The 10,182-nt window shown below is 48.3% G+C and overlaps 2 protein-coding genes across 2 annotated transcripts; both read left to right on the top strand.

Annotated features, from left to right (window-relative positions):
• The first annotated feature begins 752 nt into the window (after positions 1–752).
• LOC124017860 (stress protein DDR48-like) lies at positions 753–1,559 on the top strand. Its single transcript, XM_046333098.1, has 2 exons — positions 753–1,011; positions 1,192–1,559. Exons 1-2 carry the CDS (start codon positions 753–755, stop codon positions 1,557–1,559), a joined length of 627 nt encoding a protein of 208 aa, XP_046189054.1.
• Positions 1,560–1,832: 273 nt separating this feature from the next.
• On the top strand, positions 1,833–2,963 carry LOC124017864 (stress protein DDR48-like). Its single transcript, XM_046333112.1, has 2 exons — positions 1,833–2,550; positions 2,650–2,963. The coding sequence occupies exons 1-2, from the start codon at positions 1,833–1,835 to the stop codon at positions 2,961–2,963; spliced, it is 1,032 nt and encodes a 343-aa protein (XP_046189068.1).
• The last annotated feature ends 7,219 nt before the right edge of the window (positions 2,964–10,182 follow it).

Consider the following 10,182-nt stretch of genomic DNA (forward strand, 5'->3'; position numbering starts at 1 on the left):
ACACACACACACACACACACACACACACACACACACACACACACACACACACACACACACACACACACACACACACACACACACACACACACACACACACACACACACACACACACACACACACACACACACACACATGCAGCCTGCCAAAGCGGTTGCGAAACAGCCCTGCCTGCGCTACACCACGTCTTCGACTGAGACTCCCTGACAGGAATTTCCCATCGCCCCATTATCAGCATCAGATGAGCTGAGTGATCGCAGTTGCATCTGCCCAAATGCTAAGAGCAACCGATTTTTCTCCTTTTCCTGCTCCTATCCTATCCCAGAGAAGTGAGGTTGGGTTTATGAATGGGCTCATTGTGAACGTGTGAGGTTTCTGTCTTTTTGTTTGTCTGTCTGTACCAAGGTTGTGTAAATGAGCATAGTTGGACTGTATAGCTATCATAGCTATCATGAGGCTTTAACTAGATAGCAGGATTCCTCCCTGCTTAGAAACGAACTGGGTCCTGTGGGGTGATGGTGTGATGGCTTTAGCAGAGTTACTCCCATGGTGCACATTACTTGTTCTGATATTTCTTAATTTCTTTCTTTTTACTTTTGGATTACATGCATATTGTTTTGTATCGTTTTCTAGGTATTATTATTACTACACTTTTGGAGCTGCACCTGCGATAACATCTGAAAATCTGTGTACACGACCAATAAACTTTGTTTTACAGTCATCCACACCAAGAGTCTATGGCAGGTCATCCATGCCAGGAGACTATGGCAGCTCATCCACGCCAGGAGACAATGGCAGGTCATCCACTCTACAAGACTATGGCAGCACATCCACTCTAGAAGACTATGGCAGCGCGTCCACTCTAGAAGACTATAGCAACTCATCCACGCCAGGAGACGATGGCAGCTCGTCCACGCCAGGAGAATATGGCAGCTCATCCACTCTAGAAGACTATGGCAGCTCATCCACTCTAGAAGACTATGGCAGCTCATCCACTCTAGAAGACCATGGTAGCTCATCCACGCCAGGAGAATATGGCAGCTCGTCCACTCTAGAAGACTATAGCAAGTAATCCACGCCAGGAGACAATGACAGCTCGTCCACACCAGGAGACTATGACAGCTCGCCAACGCCAGGAGAATAGGGCAGCTCATCCACTCTAGAAGACTATGGCAGCTCATCCACTCTAGAAGACTATGGCAGCTCATCCACTCTAGAAGACTATGGCAGCTCATCCACACCAGGAGACTATGGCAGCTCATCCACACCAGGAGACTATGGCAGCTCATCCACACCAGGAGACTATGGCAGCTCATCAATGCCAGGAGACTATGGCAGCTCGTCCACGCCAGGAGACGATGGCAGCTCATCCACTCTAGAAGACTATAACAACTCATCCACGCCAGGAGACTATGGCAGCTCGTCCAAGCCAGGAGACTATCGTAGCTCATCCACTCTAGAAGATTATAGCAGTTCGTCCACTCTAGAAGACTTTGACAGCTCATCCACACCAGGAGACTATGGCAGCTCATCCGCACCAGGAGACTATGGCAGCTAATTCACACCAGGAGACTATAGCAGCTCGTCCATGCCAGGAGACTATGGCAGCTCATCCACTATAGAAGACTATAACAACTCATCCACGCCAGCAGACTATGGCAGCTCGTCCATGCTAGGAGACTATCGCAGCTCATCCACTCCAGAAGATTATAGCAGTTCGTCCACTCTAGAAGACTTTGACAGCTCATCCACACCAGAAGACTATGGCAGCTCATCCGCACCAGGAGACTATGGCAGCTAATTCACACCAGGAGACTATAGCAGCTCGTCAATGCCAGGAGACTATGGCAGCACGTCCACTCTAGAAGACTATGGCAGCTTGTCCACACCAGGAGAATATGGCAGCCCATCCACTCTACAAGACTATGGCAGCACGTCCACTCTAGAAGACTATGGCAGCTCATCCACTCTACAAGACTATGACAGCTCGTTCACTCTAGAAGACTATGGCAGCGCGTCCACTCTAGAAGACTATGGCAGCTCATCCACTCTAGAAGACTATGGCAGCTCATCCACTCTTGAAGACTATGGCAGCTCGTCCACTCTAGAAGACTATGGGAGCTCATCCACTCTAGAAGACTATGGCAGCTCATCCACTCTAGAAGACTATGGCAGCTCATCCACTCTTGAAGACTATGGCAGCTCGTCCACTCTAGAAGACTATGGGAGCTCATCCACTCTAGAAGACTATGGCAGCTCATCCACTCTAGAAGACTATGGCAGCTCATCCACTCTAGAAGACTATGGCAGCTCATCCACACCAGGAGACTATGGCAGCTCATCCACACCAGGAGACTATGGCAGCTCATCCACACCAGGAGACTATGGCAGCTCATCAATGCCAGGAGACTATGGCAGCTCGTCCAAGCCAGGAGACTATCGCAGCTCATCCACTCTAGAAGATTATAGCAGTTCGTCCACTCTAGAAGACTTTGACAGCTCATCCACACCAGGAGACTATGGCAGCTCATCCGCACCAGGAGACTATGGCAGCTAATTCACACCAGGAGACTATAGCAGCTCGACAATGCCAGGCGACTATGGCAGCTAGTCCACTCTAGAAGACTATGGCAGCTTGTCCACACCAGGAGAATATAGCAGCCCATCCACTCTAGAAGACTATGGCAGCACGTCCACTCTAGAAGACTATGGCAGCTTGTCCACACCAGGAGACTATGGCAGCTCATCCACTCTAGAAGACTATGGCAGCTCATCCACTCTAGAAGACTATAACAACTCATCCACGCCAGGAGACTATGGCAGCTCGTCCATGCTAGGAGACTATCGCAGCTCATCCACTCTAGAAGATTATAGCAGTTCGTCCACTCTAGAAGACTTTGACAGCTCATCCACACCAGGAGACTATGGCAGCTCATCCGCACCAGGAGACTATGGCAGCTAATTCACACCAGGAGACTATAGCAGCTCGTCCATGCCAGGAGACTATGGCAGCTCGTCCACTCTAGAAGACTATGGCAGCTTGTCCACACCAGGAGAATATGGCAGCCCATCCACTCTAGAAGACTATGGCAGCACGTCCACTCTAGAAGACTATGGCAGCTTGTCCACGCCAGGAGACTATGGCAGCTTATCCACTCTAGAAGACTATGGCAGCTCATCCACTCTACAAGACTATGGCAGCTCGTTCACTCTAGAAGACTATGGCAGCGCGTCCACTCTAGAAGACTATGGCAGCGCATCCACTCTAGAAGACTATGGCAGCTCATCCACTCTTGAAGACTATGGCAGCTCGTCCACTCTAGAAGACTATGGGAGCTCATCCACTCTAGAAGACTATGGCAGCTCATCCACACCAGGAGACTATGGCAGCTCATCCACACCAGGAGACTATGGCAGCTCATCCACACCAGGAGACTATAGCAGCTCGTCCACATTTGAAGAATATGACAGCTTGTCCACACCAGGAGACTATGGCAACTCATCAACGCCAGGAGACTATGGCAGCTCGTCCATGCCAGGAGACTATGGCAGCTCGTCCACTCTAGAAGACTATGGCAGCTTGTCCACGCCAGGAGAATATGGCAGCCCATCCACTCTAGAAGACTATGGCAGCTCATCCACTCTAGAAGACTATGGCAGCTCGTCCACTCTAGAAGACTATGGCAGCGCGTCCACTCTAGAAGACTATGGCAGCTCATCCACTCTAGAAGACCATGGCAGCTCATCCACGCCAGGAGAATATGGCAGCTCGTTCACTCTAGAAGACTATAGCAAGTAATCCACACCAGGAGACAATGACAGCTTGTCAACACCAGGAGACTATGACAGCTCGTCCACGCCAGGAGAATAGGGCAGCTCATCCACTCTAGAAGACTATGGCAGCTCATCCACACCAGGAGACTATGGCAGCTCATCCACACCAGGAGACTATGTCAGCTCATCCACACCAGGAGACTATAGCAGCTCGTCCACATTTGAAGAATATGACAGCTTGTCCACACCAGGAGACTATGGCAACTCATCAACGCCAGGAGACTATGGCAGCTCGTCCACGCCTGGAGTCTATGGCAACTCATCCACTCTAGAAGATTATAGCAGTTCGTCCACTCTAGAAGACTTTGACAGCTCATCCACTCTTGAAGACTATGGCAGCTCATCTACTCTAGAAGACTATGGCAGCACATCCACTCTAGAAGACTACGGCAGCTCGTCCACGCCAGGAGACTATGGCAGCTCATCCACTCTAGAAGACTATGCAGCTAGTCCACACCAGGAGACTATAGCAGTTCGTCCACACCAGGAGACTATGACAGCTCGTCCACACCAGGAGACTATGGCAGCTCATAAACACCAGGAGTCTATAGCAGCTCGTCCACTCTAGAAGACTATAGCAACTCATCCACACCAGGAGACTATGGCAGCTCATCCACGCCAGGAGAATATGCCAGCTTGTCCACTCTAGAAGAATATAGCAACTCATCCAGGCCTGGAGACTATGGCAGCTAGTCCACGCCAGGAGACTATGGCAGCTCATCCACTCTCAAAGATTATAGCAGCTCGTCCACTCCAGAAGACTTTGACAGCTCATCCATACCAGGATACTATGGCAGCTCATCCACACCAGGAGACTATGGCAGCTCGCCGAGGCCAGGAGACTATGGCAGCTCATTCACACCAGGAGACTATGGCAGCTCGCCCAGGCCAGGAGACTATGGCAGCTCATCCACACTAGGAGACTATGACAGCTCACCCACGCCAGGAGATATGGTAGCTCATCCACACCAGGAGACTATAGCAACTGGCCCAGGCCAGGAGACTATAACAGCTCGTCCACACCAGGAGACTATAGCGGTTCGTCCACACCAGGAGACTATGACAGGTCGTCCACACCAGGAGACTATGACAGGTCGTCCACACCAGGAGACTATGACAGGTCGTCCACACCAGGAGACTATGGCAGCTCATCCACACTAGGAGACTATTACAGCTCACCCACGCCAGGAGATATGGTAGCTCATCCACACCAGGAGACTATAGCAACTGGCCCAGGCCAGGAGACTATAACAGCTCGTCCACACCAGGAGACTATAGCAGTTCGTCCACACCAGGAGACTATGACAGCTCGTCCACACCAGGAGACTATGACAGGTCGTCCACACCAGGAGACTATGACAGGTCGTCCACACCAGGAGACTATGACAGGTCGTCCACACCAGGAGACTATGACAGGTCGTCCACACCAGGAGACTATGGCAGCTCATCCACACTAGGAGACTATTACAGCTCACCCACACCAGGAGACTATGGCAGCTCATCCACACTAGGAGACTATGACAGCTCACCCACGCCAGGAGATATGGTAGCTCATCCACACCAGGAGACTATAGCAACTGGCCCAGGCCAGGAGACTATAACAGCTCGTCCACACCAGGAGACTATAGCAGTTCGTCCACACCAGGAGACTATGACAGCTTGTCCACACCAGGAGACTATGACAGCTTGTCCACACCAGGAGACTATAACAGCTCGTCCACACCAGGAGACTATAGCAGTTCGTCCACACCAGGAAACTATGACAGCTTGTCCACACCAGGAGACTATGACAGGTCGTCCACACCAGGAGACTATGACAGCTCGTCCACACCAGGAGACTATGGCAGCTCATACACACCAGGAGACTATAGCAGCTTGTCCGCTCTAGAAGATATGGGCAGCTCGTCCACACCAGGAGACTATGGCAGCTCGTCCACGCCAGGAGAATATGCCAGCTCGTCCACTCTAGAAGACTATAGCAACTCATCCAGGCCAGGAGACTATGGCAGCTAGTCCACGCCAGGAGACTATGGCAGCTCATCCACTCTCGAAGATTATAGCAGCTCGTCCACTCCAGAAGAATTTGACAGCTCATCCATACCAGGATACTATGGCAGCTCATCCACACCAGGAGACTATGGCAGCTCATCCACACCAGGAGACTATAGCAGCTCGCCCAGGCCAGGAGACTATGGCAGCTCATTCACACCAGGAGACTATAGCAGCTCGCCCAGGCCAGGAGACTCTAGCAGCTCGTCCACACCAGGAGACAATAGCAGTTCGTCCACGCCAGGAGACTATGGCAGCTCATCCACACTAGGAGACTTTGACAGCTCACCCACGCCAGGAGAATATGGTAGCTCATCCACACCAGGAGACTATAGCAGCTGGCCCAGGCCAGGAGACTATAACAGCTCGTCCACACCAGGAGACTATAGCAGCTCGTCCACACCAGGAGACTATGACAGCTCGTCCACACCAGGAGACTATGGCAGCTCATCCACACCAGGAGACTATAGCAGCTTGTCCACTCTAGAAGACTATGGCAGCTCGTCCATGCCTTGAGACTATGGCAGCTCGCCCAGGCCAGGAGACTATGGCAGCTCGTCCACTCTAGAAGACTATGGCAGCTCATCCACTCTAGAAGACTATGGCAGCTCGTCCACTCAAGAAGACCATGGCAGCTCGTCCACTCTAGAAGACTATAGCAACTCATCCACGCCAGGAGACTATGGCAGCTTGTCCACGCCAGGAGAATATGGCGGCTCGCCCACTCTAGAAGACTATAGCAACACATCCATGCCAGGAGACTATGGCAGCTCGTCCACGCCAGGAGACTCTGACAGCTCATCCACTCTCGAAGAATATAGCAGTTCGTCCACTCTAGAAGACTTTGACAGCTCATCCACACCAGGAGACTATGGCAGCTCGCCCAGGCCATGAGACTATAGCAGCTCGTCCATGCCAGGAGACTATGGCAGCTCATCCACACCAGGAGACTATGGAAGCTCGCCCAGGCTAGGAGTCTACGGCAGCTCGCCCAGGCCAGGAGACTATGGCAGCTCGTGACAATGGTAACCTACAATTGTGCCAGATGCCAATGCAACATTATCAGTATTGTTCATTATTGTCCCTGCAAGATTTAAATCAAGACATGTTTGATGGAAACTAAACCCTAATGGTTGTGTCCCTAACACAAAATGGTTAATTTACATTGGATTGCAGAGTCGTGGGGGTTTTATTCGACTTCTTGCCACAGAGAACAATTATAGTGCCCATAATTTTGCTTACTTATTCACTTATCTGGTGAAGTAGCTATCATTTTTAGACAGGGTTCTCCCTCTGTACTCCCTTTATTGTAACAAGCAAAGTGGTTTACACTATTTGTCCCAATAATACAAAACAAATGGGAATGATCTAGAAACTAAATTGCAGCAGAACAATGCAGAGGGGACATTTATTGAATGTTCTCTGTCTCTCTCCTGTTGTTCATCACTTCCAAACAAGGCTACCTGTGGAGAGCAGAGCAGACAGAGATCTGCATCCCAAATGGAACTCTATTCCCTACATAGTGCAGTACTTTTGACCATGGGCCAGAGTCAAAAGTAGTGCACTATAAAGGGAATAGGGTGCCATGTGGGACACAGCCAGAGAGACCGTCTCTCCCTTGGAGACACACACCAAGCTCCTGTATATTATGTTTTGTGCATGCTTTGAATTTTTTCACAGCAACCTAAGTTACTCAAACAGTTACTCAGTTCAATACCCACTGATACCTAGGCAGGATACTCTAAACACAACTGTTGCTATGATACCAGTTTAGTCGCTCTGTCCTTTCTTTTGTTTCTCTGTAGAAAAGAGAGAAGGTGCAAAGAAAATGAAACAGAGGTGTCACGTGGCATTCCTGAAGACATTCTACTTTCTTTCTGTTTGGGAGTCTCTGTCTCTCTTTCTTTTCCTCCCAGTCACTTCTTTATTTTATTGTTTCAATCGGGCAGACAGGTAAATTATCCTGACTCTGTCTCCTACTCATAGCTTACATTACAACGTGCAGTTCAGTGAAGATTTGGAATGAGCAAAGTACACAGACAATGAGCAACGCTAGATTTTCCTATAAAATGTGCTCTGCATGCAAAAGTTCAGAAGCAGAGGTTGTTCTTCAGACCTGGAGGTTCCAGGGAAGCACCCAGACTTTGCCAGGAGGAGTGAAAGATGTTTTTCCGCTAACAACACCTAACCCCCCTGTCTGTCCGTATCAGTCAATATGCAGTCAGACAGAAAAGTAGAGATTTGTGTACGCGATGTCATTTATTTACCATAACCATAGCTCCTACAGATATACAGGGTATTCTGAAAGTATTCAGACCCCTTCCCTTTTTCCACATTTTGTTACGTTACAACCTTATTCTAAAATGGATAAAATACCAAATGTTCCTCATCAATACCCCATAATGACAAAGCGAAAACAGAAAACAGATACCTTATTTACATAAGTATTCAGACCCTTTGCTGTGAGACTCAAAACTGAGCTTGTTTCTACAACTTGATTGGAGTTCACCTGTGGTAAATTCAATTGATTGGACATGATTTGGAAAGGCACACACCTGTCTATATAAGGTCCCACAGTTGGCAGTGCTTGTCAGAGCAAAAACAAAGCCATGAGGTCAAAGGAATTGTCTTAAGCACTCCGAACCAGGATTGTATCAAGGCACAGATCTGGGGAAAGGTACCAAAACATTTCTGCAGCTTTGAAGGTCCCCAAGAACACAGTGACATCCATCATTCTTTAAAGGAAGAAGTTTAGAACCACCAAGACTCTTCCTAGAGCTGTCTATTGTTCAGCGTTAGGGACTGGGAGACTAGTCAGGATTGAAGGAAAGATGAACGGAGCAAAGTACAAAGAGATCCTTGATGAAAACCTGCTCCAGAGTGCTCAGAACCTCAGAATGGGTCGAAGCTTCCCCTTCCAACAGGACAATGAACCTAAGCACACAGGCAAGACAACGCAGGAGTGGCTTCGGGACAAGTATCTGAATGTTCTTGAGTGGCCCAGCCAGAGCCCGGACTTGAACTCAATCAAACATCTCTGGAGAGACTTGAAAATAGCTGTGCAGCAACGCTCCCCATCCAACCTGAGAGCTTGAGATGATCTGCAGAGAAGAATGGGAGAAACTCCCAAAATACAGCTTGTGCCAAGCTTGTAGCGTAATACCCAAGATGACTCAAGGCTGTAATCGCTGCCAAAGGTGCTTCAACAAAGTACTGAGTCAGTTTTTTATTTTGAATAAATTTGCAAAAATCTCAAAAAAACTGTTTTTTTCTTTGTCAATATGGGGTATTGTGTGTAGATTGACGAGGATTAAAACAAAAAAACTATTTTAGAATAAGGCTGTAACATAACAAAATGAGGAAAAAGTCAAGGGGGCTGAATACTTTCTGAATGCACTGTAGATACCTTGTCTAAGTTACATAGTCTCGAAAACCTGACCCCAGGCAGCACAGTGACTAGGGTCGGGTTTCAATGATGGACTATTTGGCATAGAGGAGTTACTTCACTACCTACGTCACCACCTTATTTGCTTGAATAAAATACAAAGGGCTAGTTTGCTAGTTTGCTAGTTTGCATCAACTACCTTAACTAAAACCACTGCAAAGGTTTTGAATTGTGACGTTGTGGAATGTCTGCCTTGTGATTTGTTGGGAGAGTCCCTGGAACTGGTTTACGAAACTATAGGGTCTGGTTTACAAAACTATAGGTTACACTTATGTACTAACTACAAGTTCATTATCATTAATTATTTTATTTTGCTTCTGCTTATTTTGCTTCTGTGGCTTTAGTAGGGGAAAGTACTGTTAATTGCACGTGGTCACGCATACCTGCAATGTAGCTTAAATTCGACAACAAAATCTCCTTTCCCTGGCATGATTAATTCAAACTGCCCTATATCTTAATTTAGATCATCTGTCTCACTTCTGCCATTCTGTGGACGATTTTTATTTATTTATGAGCAGAAAGTAATATTAGGGTAACTTTCAATAATTTTATTCTCAATTTACACAGCTGTCAAGTGCATTTATAGCTTTGTACATTCACACACGGCCGGCATGTTGTGCTCCAACCATGCCTCTTTCCTTCCCACATCCACTCTCTCCAGTCTACTCATACCTATTCCTTCCCACATCCACTCTCTCCAGTCTCCTCATACCTATTCCTTCCCACATCCACTCTCTCCAGTCTCCTCATACCTATTCCTTCCCACATCCACTCTCTCCAGTCTCCTCATACCTATTCCTTCCCACATCCACTCTCTCCAGTCTACTCATACCTATTCCTTCCCACATCCACT

Source organism: Oncorhynchus gorbuscha, linkage group LG03 (assembly GCF_021184085.1).
Source record: "Oncorhynchus gorbuscha isolate QuinsamMale2020 ecotype Even-year linkage group LG03, OgorEven_v1.0, whole genome shotgun sequence".
In the NCBI taxonomy this organism is placed as follows: Eukaryota; Metazoa; Chordata; class Actinopteri; order Salmoniformes; family Salmonidae; genus Oncorhynchus; species Oncorhynchus gorbuscha.

Excerpts from the sequence above, each read along its gene's own strand:
- LOC124017860 (XM_046333098.1), top strand. The coding sequence starts at position 753 with ATGCCAGGAGACTATGGCAGCTCATCCACGCCAGGAGACAATGGCAGG. Across the intron at positions 1,012-1,191 it reads ATCCACTCTAGAAGACCATG|AAGACTATGGCAGCTCATCC; the intron begins GTAGCTCATCCA and ends CATCCACTCTAG.
- LOC124017864 (XM_046333112.1), top strand. The coding sequence starts at position 1,833 with ATGCCAGGAGACTATGGCAGCACGTCCACTCTAGAAGACTATGGCAGC. Across the intron at positions 2,551-2,649 it reads ATCCGCACCAGGAGACTATG|GAGAATATAGCAGCCCATCC; the intron begins GCAGCTAATTCA and ends TGTCCACACCAG.